Source organism: Oculina patagonica, chromosome 7, assembly GCF_052425735.1.
Source record: "Oculina patagonica isolate OP01 chromosome 7, crgOcupat, whole genome shotgun sequence".
Taxonomy (NCBI): domain Eukaryota; kingdom Metazoa; phylum Cnidaria; class Anthozoa; order Scleractinia; family Oculinidae; genus Oculina; species Oculina patagonica.
Window position 1 is genome coordinate 3,840,477 of NC_135764.1, and position 24,098 is coordinate 3,864,574.

At 38.8% G+C, this 24,098-nt stretch overlaps 2 protein-coding genes across 2 annotated transcripts in view; one reads left to right on the top strand and one right to left on the bottom strand.

The window, feature by feature from the left end:
• Positions 1-13,131, bottom strand: LOC144660178 (citrate synthase, mitochondrial-like). The gene is made up of 10 exons (XM_078520771.1): positions 13,016-13,131; positions 12,754-12,819; positions 12,492-12,599; positions 10,489-10,596; positions 9,440-9,529; positions 8,577-8,765; positions 4,716-5,042; positions 3,896-3,994; positions 3,081-3,293; positions 1-624 (listed from the first exon to the last, which is right to left on the bottom strand). The coding sequence occupies exons 1-10, from the start codon at positions 13,064-13,066 to the stop codon at positions 460-462; spliced, it is 1,416 nt and encodes a 471-aa protein (XP_078376897.1). The 5' UTR covers positions 13,067-13,131; the 3' UTR covers positions 1-459.
• Positions 1-24,008, top strand: part of LOC144660170 (uncharacterized) — a 166,258-nt gene extending 142,250 nt beyond the window's left edge. Inside the window, exons 2-9 of the mRNA XM_078520764.1 lie at positions 13,282-13,402; positions 15,719-16,064; positions 16,535-16,609; positions 16,877-17,019; positions 18,137-18,431; positions 19,899-20,042; positions 21,034-21,207; positions 22,193-24,008. Coding sequence (XP_078376890.1) covers positions 13,341-13,402; positions 15,719-16,064; positions 16,535-16,609; positions 16,877-17,019; positions 18,137-18,431; positions 19,899-20,042; positions 21,034-21,207; positions 22,193-22,465 — 1,512 coding nt within the window. The 5' untranslated portion in view covers positions 13,282-13,340 and the 3' untranslated portion in view covers positions 22,466-24,008. The remainder of the gene's footprint in view (positions 1-13,281; positions 13,403-15,718; positions 16,065-16,534; positions 16,610-16,876; positions 17,020-18,136; positions 18,432-19,898; positions 20,043-21,033; positions 21,208-22,192) is intronic.
• The last annotated feature ends 90 nt before the right edge of the window (positions 24,009-24,098 follow it).

Here is a 24,098-nt window from a genome sequence, read left to right on the forward strand (position 1 = left end):
TTATGATAAGCAAATTTATTGCGAAACTTTGTGCCACTTGTACAAAATTCCAGTCATTACAATAACTGATGTTATTCCCTGAATTCGCTGCTTGTTGTACATTGTTCGCTCAAAACACATACATCAAATCACCATCCATCATTTTATCCTTGTGCAATGACTGCTATGGTCAGACTTCATTGTTACAAATACCAGACGCCGTTTCTTTTCTGTTTTTAGTGAGCGGATAATTATTACTGTATGTAGTGTGAGGTGCTTTTGAGTTGAAGCTTCAGCTAATTTTTTATATCCAGTTGAAGCACAAATGGTAAATAACATTAAGCATAAAAAGGGTTATAGAATTTACAAGAAGCTTCATAAAAACAACACAGCATAAATTATGTTACTACAGTTCAGTTAAGTAACACAGGCCAGCAGAGAAGATTAAATTTTTTCAGGGCAGCAATTATTTAGGATCTGTTATGATGCACCAACTGCTTTCTTGAGCAATTCTGTTGTCACACTCTTGGGTCGCTCAATTGGGAAGCCCAGGGCTCGCGACCAGACTAACGAAGACAACACACCCAGCGCGCGCGACACACCAAACAAGACTGTGTAGTAGTTCATCTCTTTCAAACCATAAAACTGTCAAAACAAAACAGAAAAAATTTCAATCAGGGAAGCACATAGAACTGCATAATCTAAAGAATACAGTAAGTGAGACAATCTCAATTTGATATGCAATCAGGTGTTTGCATAACAAATTCTTGAATAAGTTCTGACACTGACTCAGTTAAACATAAACAACATTCACAATAAAACTTTAAAAAAGACATTTTGGCCGAGAACCTTCGCCTTCTTTGGTTTGAAAATGGCAAAAAGCACCGCCTAGCTTTCTTAACAGCACATGCATATGTGAACTGTTAAGAAAGCTGTTTCTTTTTTGCCATTTTCAAACCAAAGAAGGATGAAGGTTCTCGGCCAAAACATGTTTTTACAAGTTTTATTGTTAACATAACAAGTTTTACTTTTCGCTAAGCCAGTGTCAGAGATATTTCAAGAATTTGTTATGAGATATATCTGCCTAGATCAGTTGATGCTTCAGGTGCTGTTACACTCTGGCAATGTTATGTGCAACTTGTCTCCCAATTGTTTGTGGTGTTGGCAGCTAGCAGGTTGCACAAAACATTTTTAAAGTCTAAAAGCCCCCAGAAAACTTGCAAGATATGTTTATTTCAGGGTGTCATACTTGGCACTTTGCTCTGTTTCAAGTTGCAAGATGAAAAATTACCTATCTTTTTTCACCAAGATCAGGTTTTTCTTGAAAAGATAATGACTGGTTCAACAAGTATACAAAGAAAGTCCCCTTTCTTGAATTTTTCATTGTTTTAAAGAACAACCTAACGCTTATGATATGGACCACACTGTTAACATCTTCAATGCACCATTGTATTAAATATGTGCACCCCTCCCCACCTTGTAGAGAAACAATGGAATTCTTTAGGGAAAGAGGCCTGCCTCCCTTCCCCCAAATCCCACAGCACATAATTAAGTAATTAGTAAATAAACCCCTTCAGGTGACTGGATTATTGGAGAATAATGCCTGAGGCTGAAAGATTGTCTGAAAAATGAACAGTTGGTCGAGAAGTGAGGCTTTGAAGGCAACTGTGAAAGTTTGAGGACAATCTTTCAGCCAAGGGCATAATCGTCCAATATACCAGCAAGCCAGAAAGGCGTCTAATTATTTTGTAACCCTTAGATTAATTTCTAGAACTTGCTTAATTGCCGGTAAATTGGAAAAAAACCCAGAGTGATTACCATGGCATAACTGTTGTTTAAATAAATGCAAATGGCTTGGTTTACCTAATTTTAAACAGTGTGATTTTGGTTAAAAAGTTAACCTGAAAAGGTGACTTTATTTGTTTGTTTTGTACAGTGGAACCTCGATTTAACGAAGTGCCAAGGGACTGATGAAATTTGTTCGTTATATCGAGGGTTCGTTATATCGAAATCCTCGATATAACGAATTCGCGGAAAAACAACCAAAATGTTCGTTATATCGAGGTAAAGTTAATCAGTTTGTAACGCTGTTACGTTGCACTACGTACACAGCAAAAACATTTATAATTAATGCATAATATATGCCCATAGATTTGGACATATGTATTTGTTTCCTTGTTAGAGGATTAAAGGATTTTCATCCTTTTTGGTCTGTTTCGCATTCATGTTTTGTCACGTGTTGACTGAAATTCGTTATATCGAGATACATTTTACGTTTGGGCTTCCGGATTGTGTTCGTTATAACGAGGATTTTGTTATATCGAGGTTCGTTATATCGAGGTCCTGTTCCATACATTTTACTGTAACTTTGGACTGGCTGAAGAATATCGTTCGTTAAACCGAGGACTTTGTTATATAGAGGTTCGTTAAATCGAGGTTCCACTGTACTTGTTATAAAATCAGGCGACAGATATCAAATCGGACAGGGTATATTTAGAAAATAAACCCCTTCAGGCGGCTGGTATATTGTCGAAAAATGAACAGTTGGCCGAGAAGCGAAGCTTCGAGGGCAACTGAGAAATTTTGAGGACAATCTTTCAGCCAAGGGCATTATCCTCCAATATACTAGCAAGCCAGAAAGGGGTTTATTTATTTTATAACCCTCCAATTGATTTCTACAACGCGCTTTATCGCCAGTAAATTTATAGGAAAAAACCTACGTAATAAACCCGGCGTAATTGTGGTTAAAACAAATGTAAGTTGATTGGTTTACGTGATTTTTTAACTCTGAGATTTCATTAAAAGTTAGAATTGAATAACATGACTTCATTTGTTTGTTTTGTGCTTGCCTACAAAATCGGGCGACGGATATCAAATCGGACGGGGTATATTCACTGATACCCGTCTTCCGATTTTGTACCACGTGATACGTTTTGTCCAATGAGCGCGTGCAAAAAATAATGAGTGGGTTATAATGTCTGATACCTGTCATCTGATTTCATTCCATGTGATGCATTTCATCCAATGAGCATGCGTGAAAACTAATCGGTGGATTGTAACAAGAAACATTAGTCACTTGCAAGCTTTGCTATTAAGAATACCTGAAGAAGCACACCACTGTGGGCATCAACATTGGGCCATGGGTTCTTTGCTTTTCCCCTCTCCAGTAAAACATCAGGAACAATTTTAAACAGCTGACCACAAAGCTTGAATAAGGGGTCATCTGGCAGATGCTTCAAGCTGAATTCCCGCTGAGCTGTGTATCTGGGGTCTGTTTTCCTAAGAACTGCGTGACCATATCCAGGTACAACTTGCTGTCATTGGAAACAAGAATAATAAATATTGGAAAGGTTAAAAATTAGTATATAAGAGACCTGTGAATTTAAGATTCGGGACACTCGGATTGGTCAAGAAGCGCAGCTTATGATGCTATAATCACCCCAAGAGAGGCGATTATAGCATTTGAAGGCTTGGTCACTAAGACATTCCACCTTTGGGCTGACGTTTTTCAAGTTTAATCTTCTCAAATTTTGCCCATCCATGCGCCTTTTTGGCTTTTCTGTGTTTCTTTTGAGTTTTTCTACAGTTTTAAGCCATTATAATTTACTGTGATATTCAAGTTAATTCTAATCCCTTTAAAAGACGATTTTAGCAAATAGCTAGGTGTGAGATTTTACGTATAGTTGACATGTTTCTGGTGAACTTTGAAATTCATTTTCTCAGGCTCTGATAAGAAATTGTTGTTGGTGTTATCACGGATAATTACTTACATCCTAAGTTTACCTTTTAAGGATAGAAAATAATGCGATAGGATTTAAATTATTTTCTGGTACTCAATTTTTGTCTAATTCAAATTTATATTACTCGATTTCCTGATGGATTCTGTCTTAACACTTTGCAGATTTGTGACACCTACCCCACCATCTAAGGTCTGCTCAACATATTTCTTTACTGTTTCATCAGATGGGTCATCTCCAACTTCCTTGAGCATTTTTGTGACCCAGATTAACACTTCCTGGAATACGGTAAAACAAACTAACAATTTAGCTATGACCTTGAAGTTTCTATTAATTAAATTAGTGGACTAGTCTATGAGGCATAATGTAGCCAATTAAGCAGATTATTGCTTCGGGAAAATCCAGGGGTGCTTTTCATAAAGCCAAATATTTGGGAAATTACAGTCGGAAGTCACCTCTGGAGGTGGTCCACTTTGACCAGTCGGACCGGTTGGACTGAAATTTACTGTTCCACTTTGACAAACTATTAAGTTGTCTCACTTTAGATAAGTAGCTTTTCACAGATGTGCAGAACTGGAGAAAGGAATGCAAAATGGAAAGGACCATTCCACTCAGTTGGCCCGGTTTAAGCGGAAAAATGTCATTCCATTTTACAACGGTCAGTTCCTATTGGTCCGACCGGTCGCACTTTGAAAATGGAAAGAACCCCAGGGTTCTCAACAGATGTTTAAGAAGGAGGTGATCACTGATAAAGTAGCTGAAATGTCAAAGGAAATCAGCTAAGGTCTCAGATGTCCTAATGATGTTTCACTCTGAAGACCTGGTCTCTTATAAGTTTGTAGATCAAGTCTGTATCTGTATCTGTCAAGCATGGTTTGACTAAACAAATTGAGTTAACAAAACTAATCTGTATGTTTGAAACATGACAGCTAAGCAAGCCTTTATGCTAATCTTATATTGTTATTACTTCCATTGGTGTAAATAATGCCTTGCACTCACTTGATTAGCAAGTCCATGCAGAGGTCCAGCAAGGCCATTCATACCAGCAGCAAGGCAAAGGTAGGGGTCTGACAGGGCACTGCCTACAAGATGAGTTGTGTGGGCACTGACATTACCACCCTCATGGTCAGCATGAAGTACTAAGTACAGTCGCATCATCTCGTGAAACATGGGGTCCTCAAAGCCAAGCATGGTAGCCAAGTTGTCGGCCCAATCCTTGTTTGGATCTAATGGAGCGACCTTGCCGTCCTTGAAGACATTCCTGTAGATGTACGCAGCCACTGTTGTTATCTTGGCTGTCAGGTCCATGGCGTCATCAAAGACATACTGGGAAGAAAAGATGCATGGTCAGACGGACATACCTTCAGTCAATTTGTAACAACACACCAACAACACAATACGTACAATGTACCACAATGCATGACAGACAATTCTAACAATACATTTCAATACTGTACACTCACAAACTCAATTTGTAATTGTCTTGTTCCTTTTACCAACCGCATTTTCATTGCATTTTCATTGTGTTGGACTTTACTTTGCTTTATAAATAAATTGTTTGTGTGTGTATCACCGCAGGGGTTTCAATAAGTTTTGAAGTAGGCGGCAGACCCTTTTATAGTAGGCGGCCATGACATGGAGGGGCCATAAGGCCCCTCCCCCCTACGGGGGTCTGGGGGCATGCCCCCCCAGAAAATTTTTAAATCTAGAGGCCTGGAAATGCCATTTCCTGCATTCTGGCATCCATTTCAGTACTAATTATTGATTGTGTGGTTCCAGAAAATATCCATACCCCCACCACGGAGGGAATTGGAAATTCCAGAGGGGTGGGGGGGTCAAGGGCCCAGGAAATTCCGAAGGGGAGGGGGGTTGCCAGTGAAATTATGTTTCCAGACGGTCAAGTTTGATGCAGTGCCAACTAGTTTCAAAATCGTTTTTTACCTATTTTACAAATGTTTTACATAGCAAAAATAGCACCCTGGGTTCTTGATTCACAATCGTTTTACATTTAAAACGGGTTTTCTTTCTCCTGAAAGCACCCTGAAAGCAAACAATTTCAGTGAAATCCTCCATGCTCGTCAGTGGAAGCGGCCGCCATTACTTGTCACCAGTGCCCCAAAACTTGTCACGTGGTTTGACCGAAATGCACTGGTGTCAAGCATTGCTTGTTTCACGTTCAATCGAAGGAAAATCGTCCTTGTTTGTGAAACGTTTCACGTTTATTAGCGATGAAAATAGTGTAATGATGTCAAAAACTCGAGATTTACTTGTTCTTGTTATTTCTGGCTATTTGTTTGTAATTTTCCTGTTAAATTTTGCTTTCTCAGCGAGCATTAGCGATTTTGCGATCACGTCTACGGTGAATGTCTATATCAACACTTTTCAAATCCGTGTTCTGATACATTTAGCGGTTTTCCAAAGTGATTGGAATGAAAAGGGATGGATGGTTATACAACAAGGTAATTTGACAAGTGACTACCAGATATTTTGTCTGTTTACTTTTGAGGAAAATTCTGTATTTTGCAGACCTCTCAAGTCTCACGATTTTGTCGTGAGACTCACGGTTTTCACTTCAATCTCACGATGAGATTTTATTCCATATTTCATATTTAACAGGTGAGAAATTGTGTGACTCGAGAAACTCAAGGAACTCGAATGAAATTTAATGTTAGTTAATGTTAGAAGGTCTTAGAAAGTAGGCGGCGATGATTTGGAAAGTAGGCGGCGAAATTCGCCGGTTGCTGGCTTCTATTGAAACCCCTGTAGTATGGACATGTTTATACCTGCCAACTCTCACGCCTTAGGCATGAGTCTCATCTCATGCCTGCGAGTTGAAAAGTTCAATCTCATGCCAACTCACGCTTACAAACCAATTTCTTACGCCTAGTCGAAAAATATAGGTCATGACAACTATGAACGATACACTGTGATAAACGAAACCTCCATGTAAAATAAGCATACTAAATGAAGATACTTCTCCCCAAATCTCGGAGTTTTGACAAGAAAAGCATTGGCCAGGGAACTACGCTCATGCACTAGGATCAGGTTATGTTCAGAACATCTTCGGAAAAACTTTGGGCATCTTCAGAATGTTTCGGACATCTTTGGAAATCCTGGCACTCTCGGAATAAAAATCTCACGCCTTTGACCCAGAAAAAGTTGGCAGGTATACATGTTTGGCTGCAATATGACTACAAATATGAAGACAGGAAGTCCCAGAATCTAGGACTTGAAATCCTGTCCCATAAGCTCTTTGTTTCTTGTGCCAAGGCCTCACTGGCTTCGAGAAGCAAAAAGGGCTATGAGACAAAAATCTCGATGATTTGGTAAGTGCAGAATGCAATATGGAACAATTGAAAGTATGATGTTTTATATATGTTCGTGTTTATTTGCTTTACTTTACTTTCGGAAAAACTGTTCACAGGCTACTTGTATTCTTTCCTAGGTGTTCCTTACGTTAATCTTTGCAAACGTAACACGACACTTTCGTTCGTTTGTAACAAAATACTTTTGTTTTCCTTGAAAATGCCGTAACATGAAACTCTTGTTTTTTGTTTGTTTTACGGCGACATCGATGACATTTGTTTAATTTAATTAAGTTACGGTTTAAACTGCACGAAAGACGATTCTCAAAACTAAAGAACAAATCTAATCAAAAAACATCTTTTTCGAAAGGGTTTTTAAAACGCAGTACAGCTAGGATATTTGTTTCCTGGTTATCAGGTGTTCACGCCGAAAATCCCGGTGCAAGTTTTTGCATACCTAATTACGATTTACGAAAGCGCTGTGAACACGTCACACGCTCACTCAAGCATGAAGCCGAGAAGCACGTAGTGTGAAGATTTCTTTCAAGAAATGTCGGAACCGTCACGAAAGCATGTTCAAACACTAAAGCGGCAGAGGTTTTACAAAATAAAACGGAGGTTAGTTCAACCGATGGAGAACAAATAAAAGGAAAGGAAGTGACGGATGTAACATGATATTGTTGTTTTTTTCTCGCAGATCGCTGTGATGCCTTTTAAGTCTAATTAAATTAACGCCACGGATTCTACAGGAATTCAACCGCATTGAAAAGCACACCACGTTAGGCTTTAATACAAAATTTCTAAACACGTCACTGTTATTTTAATTTTCGATAGCTTGAATTTCAGTTTGTTATTGAAACAGCAAACGAGATACTTTTGTTTTTGTCAAAAACATGTAACATACTTTTGTTTTTGTCAAAAACGGATGTAACATGATGTTTATGGTAACGTGATTTATTTTCTGCAAAGAAGGCGACATTGATTATAACACAGATGTTATCAGGTTATCAATTAATTATGAGATGCTAGATCACCTTTTCTAAGAAAACAGCATTGCCATATCAAGAAATATTTCACATGATCTGCTATGACGCCTTACTGTCTAATTCAATTAATTTGTGGTTTTAACTTGGGGCCACGGAGTCTACACGAATCCTTCTGCAGAAGAAAAACGCAATGTTCGTGATGAAGACTGATCTGCGCATGCGTTTAGCACAAAGTATTTTTTCCAGAAAGAATTGTACCACAAGGAGAGCATAGTGCTTTCTGAAACAAATATATCCCTTGAGTTCTTCAATTGTAAGTATCGTAATGGACTCCCCGATTTACCAAGGGCACACGGTCAGGTGCTCTCCATCCCCTCCCCCTTTACAGAAATAATTAATTAATTGATATTAATTAATTAATTGGTGATTAAAAGTTTACACCGCGTTAGCGGTTTAGTGGCTTAGTGGTTTAGTGGTTTAGTGGTTTAGTGGTTTAGGGGTTTAGCAAACGCCAACCCACCAAACCATCACAATAGTGCATTCTGCACTAAAAATGGATAATTATTTACCTCCCAGTAGTTGGCCTTATTTACTCCACTTGCATATGCCTTGGTAAAATGGCTCTCACTGTTCATTGCTGTGATTGCGGCACTAAACTGACTCATGGGATGCAGGGTTTCAGGGAAGTTATTTAACATCTGTACAACATGTGGCGGCAAGTCAGCATTAGCTGCCCATTCTTTGGACAAGTTGTCAACCTGTAATGAGAATGGAGCAAAAATATCATCATCACCCTCATGAAACATTTTAACCTGGCCCTTCAATTTCCACAAATGTTCACCAACAAGTCAAGGTGGCTCAACCCAGTATTCCGATCTTTGGAGTACGGATCTTATATATTGCTCTCCCCGGCACGCCCAAACCGTTGCAGTTGACTAAGACCATGCTGTGTTACCATGGCAACCCGGCTTAGTAAAAATCAACCAAAAAAGTTGAATTCGGCTCGATTTCAGAAAATTCAGTCATTAAATTTTTTTCACTGTTTCTGGACAACAAACTCGAAAAAAGTTGACACTGAAGTAGTAAAGTTTTAACAGAGGGGAATTTTGTTTTTTGCAGCTTTATGTTTTATCGTAATATTATGGAATGTTTTAAAATTCCTTTGTAAATTCTGATTTCTTGTCATCAACAGTTTCACTGCTTTCTAAAGTACAGCCTTGCAAAATTTTGTTTGTTTGTTTTCCAGAAATCATGCATTTCTGGAAAGACAATAAAACGCGCAGTCACAGCTTTTTGATCAACTGCGCACGTGCAGCACTCAATTTTGTTTGTCTCAAAGCCTTGAGCGCACGCACACCTGAATCAAGAGAGCGCGCGGAAACTGTGTTCAGTCACCTTAATAAGACTTGATATTTATTTTTGAGCCACCAACCTGCTGTTTTGTCGGTATTTCGCCTGTCATCAGTAACCAGAATATTCCTTCTGGCAAGGGTTCTTCACCACCATCAGCCTTTGGTAACAGCTACAAAGACAGTGAACAAAATCAGCTACCTAATTATAGGAAATTAACTCAAAAATTTGCGTTAAATTAGGTCGTGTTAATTTTTGTTAACATTAATTTCTGCACCGTTAATTAAGTGGGGCGTTAATTTCCATGACCTTTATTTCCATTATTTTTGCCCCAATTTCTCGATACAGTTCAGACCTTCTTGTCTCCTAGGAAAAAGCGTTATTTTATCAGGGTGGAAGTCTGCCGGTATCACTGAAACTGTGAAGAGCGCTTGAAGTGGTCAGATTTCTTCGCTCAACCCCTACGTTTGGCAAAAGTACCAGGAATATTGTTTGCCTTTAAGATTATATGCCTAGTGTACTGCAAGAAGTAAATTTGTTCCTGTTGTCTCGACACATTTTTTGTTTGTGTGCATGTGACAGTACGACATGTTAATTTTCTTCATTTTGAGATGTTACCCTCTCTTTCGCGTTAATTTCCTTTATTGGGAAGTAATTTTTCCTTTGAAGTTTGTGTTAATTTAAGTCGCATTAATGTCAAATACCTTAATTAATACAAGCGTTAATTTCCTATTATAATAATAAGATAATTATGCAAGTTGGTTCTTGGGTTCTGTAGTGGAAGAGTATACATGTTCATTTATTTTCTAACAAGGATTTTTGACTGAGAAAAAGCAAATGAAAAAGCATGCAGAAGAAATTGGGCAAAGTAAAACCTACCTTATTATAGGAAATTAACGCTCCTGTTAATCATGGCATTTGAAATTAACACAACTTAAATTAATGTTCACCAATTTTTAAAATTGGTGTTAATTTCACGAAACCTTAATTTCCTATTAGTAATAAGGTATGTTGGGAAAAGTGACAGTTCCGCAGCCTCAGCCAAAAAAATATTGTAAATTAAAGCTATTATTGAAAACAATAATAAAAACATTGTACTTTAATGTCAGAACTTTATAGAATTAAACTTACCTCTTGGCACTGCGGAATTGTATAACCTCGGAACTCAATACCCTCATTTGCATCTAAGTGTGAAGTCTCTGTTATCAATCCTGTAATACCACGCATACCACCATAAACCTGCAGTTGCCAAAGAAAGTCAAAATTATTAGTCCCATTTACTGTTAACAGCTAACAAAGTTATTTTTTATGCTCTTCAAAAACTCATTAATAATTCATAAAGGAAATACAAAAGAAATTAATGTTTAATAAGTGTCTTTATATCTGACAAAGACACAGCTACACTTTACATCTAATTTGCTAGGCCAAAATAATCCAAAGTCTAAAATATATCAGTGCAAGAATGAGTTGATCTACATCAGAAGATTTTTAAGCCGTTCAATAAATTCGCAGTTCGTGTTTTATAAAGTCTAAAACCTCGGCTGCGCCTCGTGTTTTAAACTTGATAAAACACTGCTGCTCATATATTAAACATTGCATACACTGATGGGACTATACAATAAATGGGAGCAGGAAAGTGGTTAGGGAGAGGACCTAAAGCAGAATTACACTGGATTGAAGAAAGGCCAGTCTTTTGTGTGGGGTTTATTATTTTTAAATGTATAATTTATGGGAAAAGAGGCGCACCTGGCGTGCATGATTCATATGTAACAACAGTGCTCAGAGGTTTTGTAGACCTTAAGGTGGCTTAATACAGTTTTGAGGGGGTAAGTGAGCCCAACTTTAAACTCTCTTTAAAAATATTCTTTCTTTCTCTTATTACTGTTTCTTAAAGCATATAGCCATCATATGCGACATTTGACCAATAAAAATGCTAATAAACAATCAATAAAGAGCCGAAATGAGTGGCCCAGTGCTTGGGAGGAGACTGGGCACTAGTTGTTTTAACAGCGTTTTTCTCAAAATCTACCCGTATGACCCCACCTCAAAATTTCAGAAATTAAAAATTGGCTTTGATTAAACATTCATGCAAAATAAAATAAAAATCTGTAAGACAGATTTTTCGCAAAATAGAAAAATGTGATATTTTGCCCCTTGAAAAAATAGCTCAAATTCTGTCTTACAGTTTTTTATTAAAAAAATAATAAGAGAAAGAAAGAACATTCCCGAATATTTTTAAAGAGAGTTAAAAGTTGGGCTCACTTACCCCCTCAAAACTGTATTAAGCCACCTTAAAGTTTATTTACTGTGTCATATCACTGTAGTTTAGCCTTGGGTACCACACTATTACAACCATGCTATGAGGGACGGCATAGAAAAAACTGAATTCAAGGACTTTAGTGCTTGTAATTTCAAGTTAGCTTCACGCTCAGCCAATTCCGAAAATATATGCCTTGTTACTTCCTGAATTGTACTCAACCCAGTCCTGTTACCATGACTTACTATTTTAAGTATGTCCTTCTCCCACTCTCTCATATACAGGCTCATTCACTCCCTCACTCATTTGTGATCACTGCATTAGCTTTCTCATTCACAAAGAAAAATACAATCCTCTGAAATCACCCATCAAATCTAATCTTCAACAATTTGCCTACTCAGTCATTTCTGTATCGATTATTTGATTTTATCCGATTATTGAATACAATACAATTCTATCAAGTGATTATTTATATTTGATTTAATTTTATTATTAGCTTTCATGTAAAATTCAATATTGAACTACAATTATGCTTGCTACTAAAGCTGTTAAGTTTTTACACAGTTTTTAAGCTTTTGGGGTTCTGTAAGAGCTGTAATTTAAGTCAAACAATTGTAAAAGATCGTCTTCTCTTGTCTCGACACGATTGCTAATTATTAATTCAATCAATTGTATTCCTCTTTATAATTGCGTTACCGAACACAAAAGGCAGCCAAAAATAACGGTAAAAAAGATTAGATGACCCAAAGGCGATGGTTTCCTGGAAAAAAATATCTTTTATGATCATAAATCTATGACCCAGAGACACCAACGTGACAAAATCGCAAAGAAAATGTGACGCAACTGTCGCAATCGTGACAGCATGTGTGAAATGTACCTGGTCAACTGTGTAGTCCCCCAGTGATTTATCACCGTACTGTTTACGGAATTCTGCAACTTCTTTCTGTTTTTCTGGTACTATCCGATACATTGCATCCTTTAGACTCTGTGAAACGAAAAGATGCATCCATGTTTAATGTTATGGAGTAACTGAGAAGTGATAAAGAAAGAAAGTTGGATGAAAACACCTGACCATACGATCAAGGATATTGCAGGGCCATGGAACATTTCAGTTAAAAATATAAGGCTACAACACCTACCAAAGTTTGTGATTGCGTTGACTGAAGCCTTATCAAACTGCCAATCAGTCCTTGTGGAACTATTTGCTACAGAAATGATAGAATAAAAAATACAGAGATATTGGTAACACCGGTTAATTAAAACAGGTCTAAATAGCGTCCCCTATAAATTGAAAATCACATGCATGGCACAAGTTGTAAAACACAAAGTTCATCTTTTTTCTTGTAGAACTGAGCGATAAGAACAGAAAGTACGAGAGATGAGTAGTATAAAGAAGCTTACCGTTGACTGTCCGAGTCTGGACAACTGTCTACACGTCCTTAAAACATTCATTTTGAAAATCCGCAGCGCCACTAGCTAATGCTTCCTTCGTGTAATATTCCTTTTCCTTGGACCAATCAACCATGCGAGACGTCATAAGAAAACGGAGGAAGACTGAGTGCTAAAGTATGACGACACAACAGGAAGTGCTCTTACCTTTCACTTCCGGTATAAAAGGCGCTTCGCAAAGCAAGGCTTGCGTAGAGAGCGTGACTTCGAACCTCGAGCCTCGGAAGAAGAACGGACGATCTGAAGTGGCTTTTGATTAGTTTCGCTGAAACTGACGATGGCCGAGGAAGCGGAAAACGTTTATATAAATGACGAGAAATCTTCTGTGAATCTTAGCAAGTAAGTATTTCAAGATTTTATACTTCCTTCGTCTAATTTTTCTCCGCTCGGTGTTCGACGACAACAAACATATTTTCAGCTAGACCGTGCGTTGCAGCATGGAAGAATTATCACCACTCTTTGGTTTTTAAACCATCGGTAGATAAGTTATGATAAATACAATCAAATAGGAACATATTTATCATTTATGTTATGACTATAAATGTTGATAATGGAAATTTAGTCCTAAAATATCTTAAATGTGGAAAGTATTTCGACGGCGGTCTTCTTGCAGGCAAACGACATGCGAATAATTACGCAATGTTGGTATTTGGGACTATTATAGCTATCTTTTCATATAATTGTAGTTGTTTCCTTCCACTAATGAAGTAATCAATGAACGCTTCGCTATTTTAACGTTTTCTAATGTTTTGCAAGAGAAAAGGCTTTGATGGTGAGTCTTTTTGGAAGCAATCTGCAATTTGGTAAACTCTTGTTGAACCCTTGTCCAGTCACATGCATATTTCGACTTCACCTTGTAATGAATAGTGTAAATATATCTTACGTATGGGTTTTAGATCGGAAGTTGTCAGCTAAAATTAATCCAGAAAAGAACTTCAGCTATTGCAACTTCATATTTTCAATCTGAGACAGAATTTTTCTTTCAACCAGACAAAGTGCTTGAATACTTTCACTTGGAATGGGGCCAATGAAAACAAACAACACTTAATTATTTCCTGTCCTTCTAAAATCGCTTCGATTTTGTTTTTAAAAACATGTCCTTTTTGAGCATCATGGGATGAGAGAAAGTTTTCATGCATGTTGTTTTCATTAGAAGATTGTGATTGGTTTAATTACCTCTTGGCTTATTAGGGGTCCTGGCCTTGAAACCCAGGGGGGGGGGGAGGGGCACTTCCTATAAATGGGCTAATGGGGATGTGCCGCTGGATGGGGTCGCATTTTCACGACTGGACTGACTATAATGGGGTCGCCATTTCAAGCATTTTTTATAGGGTGACTAGAATGGGGTCACACTTTTCCGGGATTTTGAGAGTACAAAAATTCTGGCAAGTTGTGATTTATGAACGGAAATTTTCTCTGAAAAAAAAGTTACCGTATTTATTGCTGTTGTTCAATATTTGACAAACAGCTCCCAGAAAGTGACTAAGTTGGGGTCGTAAAAATTAAATTTACTCAAAAGTGACAAAGATGGGGTCTATAATTGGCCATAGAATATGACTATAATGGGGTAGGGGTTCTGAGAGGCCAGCGGCACATACCCAACAAAAATTTACCCAAGTACCCCCCCCCCCCGGCCTTGAAATCTATTGTGAGAGAGGTGGCACAGACAGGGAACTATTACCTCAGCAGTGTGTGGGGTACAACAAATATAGTAAAGGATATTCAATAAATTATTCATAATTTTTTTTAAAAAATTTTTTTTTAAAAGCATTCACAGATCATGCACATGTATGGCTGTTCATTTCCTTACCTTTTGAAGCTAGTTCAACCCTCCAAGTTTATTTTTTTCGCTTAGTGGCCATTTGGCCACCAACTACTCAAGTTTTGGTCGCCAGTGAAAAATTTTAGTCACCAAATTAAGCTGATGCTTTCAATCCTTCCTCTCAATTTTAGTCGCCAGGCTGGCAACCTTGGTTCAAATTTAGTCACCAGCTCCAGAAATTTTAGTCGCCATGGCGACTAAAATGGTCTTAACTTGGAGGGTTGTAGTTGAACACAGACCAAACCATACCCCAATAATCTTCTTCTAGCTGTTTAACTTGAGGGTTATAGTTGAACACAGACCAAACCATACCCCAATAATCTTCTTCTAGCTTGTGAAAACATCTTTGAGCAGCTGCATTTGTTTAAATCAGCTGTGAGAAGGGTGGCTGGATTATACATAGCCTTATAATCAACTCATAAAATCTCTAATAATATTTTGATAACAAATTTAAGTATGAGGCAAGCTACTAACACTGACATAATTTTAATGCCATTATTGTCAGTTGTTATTCTTTGGAATAGAATCCAGCTTGAAATGCAGAGGAAGAATAATAAGTTGTCATTCCCACAAATATTTCATTACCGGTATTTAGGGGTGATCAAGTTGTGCTTTTAGTATCTTTATTTATTTATTTATGGTGGGGGGGGGGGGCAAGCTTTTAGATGATTATACCTCCCTGTTTCTTCTCTCCTTGAGCCCCAGCCCTCCCCTCATGATCATTCTCAACACTGCAAAATAATTTTAATTATGGTTATATTGTAATCTGTAGACAATGTTAAGTATTATCAGAGAACTGGATATGTAAACAATTTCTTTCCCCATTTAAACAGTCAATATTTAGAGATCGGAGATGGTGATGACAATAACGAGGACACTACAGCTCTGACCGAGTCAAGCCCACTTATCAACCTTATCCACAGTGACGAACATGAAAGAACAGGCACTGTATTCTCATCAATATTCACACTTGTATCAACCATGGTGGGCGGAGGAATCCTGTCGTTACCATTTGCCTTTCAACAAGGAGGTTTTCTCATGACGTCAGTGATTTTGCTTTCTGTTCTGATGGCGTCTACTCATGGTGCATTTTTAATAATAAACAGCAAGAGATATTGTCAGGGGAAAATAAAGAATGTTGAAGATGTGGCCAAGATTGCTTTTGGAAACAAGGGAAAGGTGAAAATTATATAACTGTTCCTATTCTTATTGTTATTTTATGAGGTATTTTCCTGTTAATGCTTTCAGGAGTTTTGAGTGCAGTCTGTATATAACACCATATATAGATGATTGTAAACAATTCAGAAAGAAGAGGAAGAATGGTGTATTATTTACTGTGTGACACGCCTTACCGTGGCCACCCGACAAATTTTTTACAAGACATTAGTGTCATCTTGTAATATTTTAAGGTTTTCACTACCGGTATGTTTTGTTGTTAAATGCGATGTAACAAGTATCCATTTGATCGTATTTCTACTTTGCAAGGAGGTGTGTTCGTCAAGCAAGTAATAATACTAAGAGAGCACACTTGTAAAAAAAGTTTGTTGGGTGGCCATGGTAAGGCGCATCGCACTGTTATTGTACAAGGAAGAGGAGATTAAATTTTTCCAAGAAAATGTATCACTCAGCCATATTTTTCTCATTTTCAGATATTAACTCAAGTTGTTATTATTGTTACATTGTTCCTGTGCTCAGTTGCTTACTGGATTCTAATGACAGACCAGGTAAATATATCTTAATTATTTTATTTGGGAATGTTGGTGGAGGGTGAATTGCAATGGACTATATATAGCTATCCAGGGGGAGTAGAAAATACTTCTACTCCGTCACTTTATGCTATTGAAAGGTCCAGGATGAGCTTCTGGCATAACTGGCAATGATAACTTTACATTTCCAAATTCCTTACTAATGAAGATCACCTTTAGTTAATAACATTATTATATAAATTTCAAATAGTTCTCACTGTTATTTTGTTACTCTTTGTTCTTTAGATTGAGCCAATTATAGTACTGTTGTGTGGGCCTCACTCATTCTGGTCAAAGAAGATCGTCATTTTGACTATTCCAATGATAGTCATCTTTCCAATCACATTACTGAAAAGTTTGAGTGCTCTTAGATTTACTTCAGTTCTCAGGTGAGGATATTTGCCTTATTTTACTAACATCATCATTCATCATTGTTCCTTTTCACCCCCCTGGGAGCATAGGGCGTCCACCAGTTTTTTCTAAACTGGTTTCGGTTTCTGTAGCATATGACTTTTTTTACGGGGTAGGGTTGCTAGCCCTACGCCCAACCTCCAACCAGGAGGGCCAGGGGATCACTCTTTGTCTGGCCTCTGCCCCTCGACCTGTCCGGCATGTGTGGCCCTACCAGGAGTTTAGAACTCCCGCCGGCATAGCTCTAGGGGTCATAGAGCACTCAAACCACCCCACCACTACCAGGTGATGATCCCGTCGGTTTACTATTAAACAGGTCTTGCTAAAATTTGTATTCTCGGGTAAAACTTTCAGTGCTCATAGTGCCTATATAACTCTTTGCCCAGGAGTCACCCTGGAGACAGTATGAATGGGTACTAGCAAAGTGTCTGTTGGGGTATACCTTCCAGTGGCCTAGCATCCCATCCAGGGGGAGTAGAAGTACTTCTAGTTGTTTCATGCTTCAGAAATAGAGATAGGCGCAGGCCTGATGGTCCACTAGAGTCAAACATAGGCAAATAACCTTCTATCTACTCCTACGCGTAATATGCTAGTTATTAACACTTAGTTGATTATCAACTGAAAATTGATAAAGTTAAATAAATCGCTGCAGCAATTTTTTTAAAAGCTGATGTTTTCGGTGTTAGCCCTTCATCAGAGCAAGACGACTTACAACTGACATCAATAACAGCATAGTTTGTTGTTACATTAGAACACCTTATTTCGCAAATATGATGTTCACATGTGACTTTTAGTTCATAGTGGCACTGCTTGCATTGCAAATTGGAAATTTCATTCGAATGTACTCAAACCTCTTTGAATCCCTTGATGTCTGTCCTTGGAGCATCGGAGAGTCCTTCATCGGAGCATTTTTGCTCCGATGAAGGACTAATGCTTAAATTGTCAGCTTTTCCAAACTCGCCACAATGCTTTATTTACGGGTACCTTTCTTAAAGTAAAATTGGTAATCAGCTAAGTGTTTTGCTTGCCTGCCAACACAGCACAAGAAGCTTTGTAGTTATTAACAGCTGATGCAATCCAATATTTTTGTCTCAGTGTCGTTTGTGTAATTTTCCTGTCTGGAGTTGTGATTTTCAAATCAATCAAAAATGACATCGGAGGTGCAGTGGACAGCCCTACAAACCCAGTCCAGTGGTGGCCCAAAGACTTCGGTGGTCTCCTCACAGCTATAGCTATTGCTGGACTCACTTTCTCGTGTCATTTTAACATCTTGCCCATGCATGGCGAGTTGCGATATCAGACCCGGACAAACAAGAGGATCATTCTGTACACGGCAATGGGGATCACATATCTCCTGAACGTTCTTGTTAGTTTCTTTGGATTTTTTCAGGTAAGGAGGGTTTGTTAGACTGGAATCAGACAAAACACATAGGAGCATATTTTGATAAAGGTTGAATAACAGAGTTGCCTAGCCTTTACTGCAGGCGTATTTGATGGGTGAGTGTCGGATAACTTTTTCCTGAATTTGGCCTTGGGGTCTCAAACGTAGAGGGTGGAGACGAGTAAAGGCCAGGGAGGGGGTGGGGAGCAGAAAGAGAAATAATTTTTTCTTTCCTCCCCCCCCCCCTTCCCCCTCACTCTTCAGTCAGCATTTCTCCTACTCTCCTACTGTTTTCCTCTTTGCCCGAATCCAAGATGGCGCTTGTCGGATCAAAATGCGGCCGCTTTCTAAAATACACCTGCACAGCAGGCTAACAGTTGCCTTACACAGAGCTTTGTTGCAAATTAGTTATAGCCCCCCGACGAGTAATGTACGACTTGCGTAAACGTGTACGCAAGTCGTTCATACTTTGTACCGCTACGTAAACGCACGTAAAAAATTACGCGTCAGTGAAAATCCACCTCTAGGACGGATACCGCAAAAACGTAGCTGTCTTTGTGCCTTATTCGCAAGGTAATGTGGTAAAATGTACAGCTGCCAACTTTTTCTGCTCGGTGGACTTGACGCAAGTGACAAGGTTGTTGCTTGGTTGTAAATTTTTTCGCGGGAGTAGGTGTGACCAATGAGATCTCTAATGTGCCAGTCGTCATTACTTCTTGAGGAGAAAGAAAATGAACTTTGCGACTGCTGAAGGGGTCATTCCCGTAACGTTTCGCAAAACGAAAATAGCCTGGGAACTTGAATTTTGTTGAGCAAAGGTAGTAAATCCGTAGTCATAACCATCTGGGAGATTTTTGTCCCCGTTCTCTCGAACACGGCTCTAAAACAATATTTTTAGGTGCTGTACAGCACCTATTTATTATTCTTCAAGAAAATGAACGCACCTGATAAGAGAGGGATATTTTCTCAAAATAGTTGCACTTATGTAGCCAACAAAGTATCAAGAGCTCTTCGGGTACTACAGCGAATTTGACAAATTTTCAGTTTTTTTTTTTGACTTCTGGTAGTCGCAGGGTCAAGTGCTACACGGTATTAAGCCCTTGCCTGGCCAAACATGGACGCAAGTTGAACTTATACGTAAAGACCTGCATTGGCTGACCAAACGGACTCGCAAGCTTACTCGCAAGTACACATAACTTGTCAAAAAAGTCATTTCAATGCTACTGCGCGTGCTGCAATTCTGTACTTCAAGTAAACAGCAAGACTTGCGTTGGGTGACCAAACGGTGAAAAACTTGCGCTGACTAGCGTCCAAATTTGCTCTTGAAAGTGAACGCAAGTGCACGCAAGTTCTGGCCAAATGGAGACGCAATTGAACGCAAGTTTCTTTGCGTCTACTTGCGCGTCCGTTTGGCCAGGCCTTACGAGTACAACAATAACAGTTGACTAAGCATTCTGTTGTTTTTGTTGTCCACAGTTTAGACAGTACATTGACCAGGACATCACAAAGAACTATCCGCATGATGACATTCTCGTTAACATCGGACGAGTGGCTTTAGCGTTAACACTCTTGTCAAGCTTTCCGCTGCTTATTTTTCCTTGCAGAGACGTCATTAACAGGGTATGACAACTTTAATTTAACTTATACACTAGCTTTCTGATGGCTATCGCATAGAATTTTAAGGACCAATATCAGGGAAGCATGGTGCATATTAAAGAATGCGGCATAGTTGAAATTTTCTCGCCGAGTCGTAATTTTCATCCATTTATTACAATCCACCCTCTCTCAAATCGCACACCGTCGGGACCGGAACTAATTGATTGTCTTAGAGAGGTGTCCGTCTTACAGTAAAATAGACTGAAAAACGGCAGGGACAGGACCAATACCACGTATCCGTCTTAAAACGGTGTCCGTCTTATAGACGTGTCCGTTATGAGAGAGGTGACTGTATTGCCTGTGGTATAAAAACCATCGAGACGCATAGTTTTCTTTTCACATACGGTCAGGACCTGTGGGAGGCGCGGTGGCCTAATGGTTAGCGCGCTCTACTCCGAGTCGAACGGCCCGGGTTCTGGGCCTGGCCGGGGCGCTGCGTTGTGTTCTTGGGCAAGACACTTTACTCTCACAGTGCCTCTCTCCACCCAGGTGTATAAATGGGTACCGGCGAATTTACTGCTGGGGGGTAACCCTGCGATGGACTAGCATCCCATCCAGGGGGGAGTAGCAATACTCCTAGTCGCTTAATGCTACGGAAACCGGGATAAGCTCCGGCTGTATGAGCCTCATGGCTCGGACACAGACTTTACCTTTTACGGACCTACGGCGGCAAAAGCGAAAGTGTAAACCAATCAAAAGCTTGATGCTAAAGATGCAACCGGTGGAAAGCGCGGGAAAAGTCACGTGATGCATCAGCTTGGTGGAAAGCATAGTATGTTTGCTGTGATTGGTTAAAGCTCGGCGCTTGAGGATGTTTTTTGGAGAACGCAAAAATCAAAGGATAACGTCAATGAAAGACATTTTCATCCACTGCTTACTACGCATTTATTCCCTCAAAATTAAACTTTTGCATGCTTATGGAAGTAATTTTTCATTTTTTTTTATTTCATCACAGTTAATTTGGCGCATAGAGAACAAAACTCTTCTCCAGTCCCAGCCGTCCATGCAATCACGTTCACTGGAATACCTCAGCAACGCAACAGGCACAGGCCCCTCTCGGTTAACATGGCTGTTAGAGACTGCTGTCCTAGTCTTTTTTGGTTATATCCTGGCTTACTATATTCCTCAGGTAAGTTGGTTCGCACGCTCAGCTCAGTAGATAAATTCTCGTATATTTCCGTATAGCACTTTTCGTTTCTCTATTCTTATAGTCTAAATACACGACAAAGACATGTTGATAACTGTGCAGGTTGACATAAAGGTTTTCCGTCATAATCTGGGATTTCCTTTTTATCGGCTGTAAATTACATAGCTGGATAATACATGCAGTTTTCACAATTAAAAGAGCTGCCCGTTTAAAGCCACGATCTGAATAGCCTGCGAATACAGCCGCCTCTCATTAGCGTCCCGCAACGAAGAGCGAAACTCGTGTTTCGCTCTTCGTTGCGTTGTAGTCAATCAAATGTAGCGCAATGATGCCGTTTTTGATTGCATTAACGATGTATCAGGATGCCTTCTTGCGTGTTAAAGGACTTTGTGTATAAATAAAGTCACAGTGTTTCGGTGTCCAGCCCTGAAGTTGTTGTGCACAAAATTACGTTCAATGTTGCCGACCCAAATTGTCAACTTGTTTCTTTTTGCCTTCTTTTTTTCCCCTTGACTTGTCTCCTTTGATAGCATAAGTGCTAAACAGCTCCGGTTTACTCTTCTCGGATTTTTGTCCCGGCTAATGTCTCTATTTTGGCTATGTATTGTAAGCATCAGAACTTGCTTGCTGCGTCCGTGATATGGCGCGAAATTTTTGTAGCGCGCGCATGTTTCCCCAATATTTCCACCCAGGAAGAGTATTATTCCCAGCGTTAATTTTGTTCCCAAAAAGCAAAATTTGCTTCTCAGTGCTACACAGCAAGAACAATACGTGTTTCCGCGCTGCATGGAAACATGACAAAACGAAGAAACAATTATGGAGACATGCTTCCAGCATGTTTATGGAAACATGTTTGCTCTTTTTGCCGGACCTTAACGCGCAATGCTGCTCCAGTGTTGCACCCATTGACCGGGTCAAAAGTTATTAAATATTAATACGGATTTGTTTTCCTTGTTGTTGTTATTAGGTTGCCATGGTGTGGGGATTCGTCGGTGCCATTGGAACCACAATCATGATCTACATTCTTCCTCCAGCGTTCTATCTGCGCGTGCGTATTCACCCGCCGCGGCCTGACCTCAAGCAGATAGCGGCCTGGGTACTAATGCTGACAGGACTGGCTGTTCTGATCGTTTGCACCTATCAATCATTCGCAAACGTCATCAATCCTATTCCTAAAATTGCGCGTCCACATGGTGTGAGTAATTCGTCGATATCTGGTACAGCATCTTCGCTTCTTTGAACTGGGCTTAAAGAATGACCACTACAAAACGCAACTGTTTTTAGCGCATTCAAGTAATCTTTTATATTAATTCACGGCGTAACGCTAATGCAGGATAACTTGATCTCAGCTAAATCCTTGGATTGTCACGCAACTCTTTTGTGCGCTAAATGCGTTGCGTGACCAACCAAAAATGCTTGCGTGACGAGAGGTACTTTGCACAGTGCCTGAAGGATGAATTAGTTGCCAGGATTGGTCCCAAAGTGGTATTAAGTTTATGAAGCGCTTAGATCAGTGAATTTATGAACTGAAACGCACATCTGGCGGCTGTACGGCAAATGGAACAAGTCTTTGCGTATCTCGTGCCAGCTGTTCAGTGCGCGCATCTGCATAATCACGTTCCTAGATCTCTTGTGGATGAAGCAAAAGGCGAGATCTGGTCAAATCGAGAAAACTGGGAACAAATTAGCATCTGCACTAAACAAGCTAGTGTCAAATAAAACGTCACAGCTCAAATGATATGTCAAAATATCGCTACCTGCCAACAAAAGTATTATATTTCAGAATGACGTAAAACTTAAAATTGTGTTGTTAGCGATCGAGAATATCATTTTATGACTTGTGCACGTTTAATTTGTTTTATTAATTTATAAGTTGGCTTTCGTATTAGTAAAATTTACAAAGGTATCTTGTCTTTTTCACAGAAAAAAAATATACTATTCTAACAATTTAAAATTATTTAATGAGGTACTATTCAACTGGGGTTAAAGACATACTTAATCCAGTATTATCTACTGATTAGATAAAATTTAATTGTGTTTGAAAATTTACGAATAATTATATAGTTCTTTACGAACATTTTTTGGTCTTATTTATCAAAATATCAGGATAGGGTCTAAATCATTTGACACTATAATCTCTTCAAAAAAGGAATTATAATTTTTTTATTAATAGTTATTGAAATTTCGAAAAGAAATGTTACCATAAATTATTTTGTACATAGAAAAAGTTCTTAAATGTAAATTGATTACATATAATGACCAAATAATCGATTATTAGAAACGTGTCACAGTTTTCAACATGTCTGGGTATTTTGTTGGACGGTTGACCGAGTAAAACGTCAATCTTTTCCGAGCAGACTAAATGTCATGTTCAGTGCATTTTACATGAAGTATAGTTAGCACGTTAATACATGAAGTATACTACATGAAGTATAGTTTGCGTGTTTTAGCAGAAACTTCAGTGTCTATATTTGATTTCTGTATGTATTTGGATTGACTCGATCAAGTTCGGATTCTTTGCAAAATGTTCCAATAGCTTTCGGCTTGTGATAAGTTGGACGTTTTAATCGGGCTCTAAACTGTACGGTAGTATTTATTATAATATTATTTTGAACTGAAATCTATTTTACGTTGTATTTTATTGGTATTACATGTTTCGTATTTATGTTTTTCTTGTTATAGGAAATAATTCAGTATAGTCTTTTTAAATACGTTTTTGAAAGAAAGTGGCCTAAGAAAATTAATCATCTCATGAAATCAATAAAAAACACTTGTTTTAGAAATTTTGCCTCATGTGAAGTGACTGCGCACGCTGGGAACAGTTTCTCTTTACGAGCAAAAAAAGTTAAATAGGGGGGGGGGGGGGCGTATAT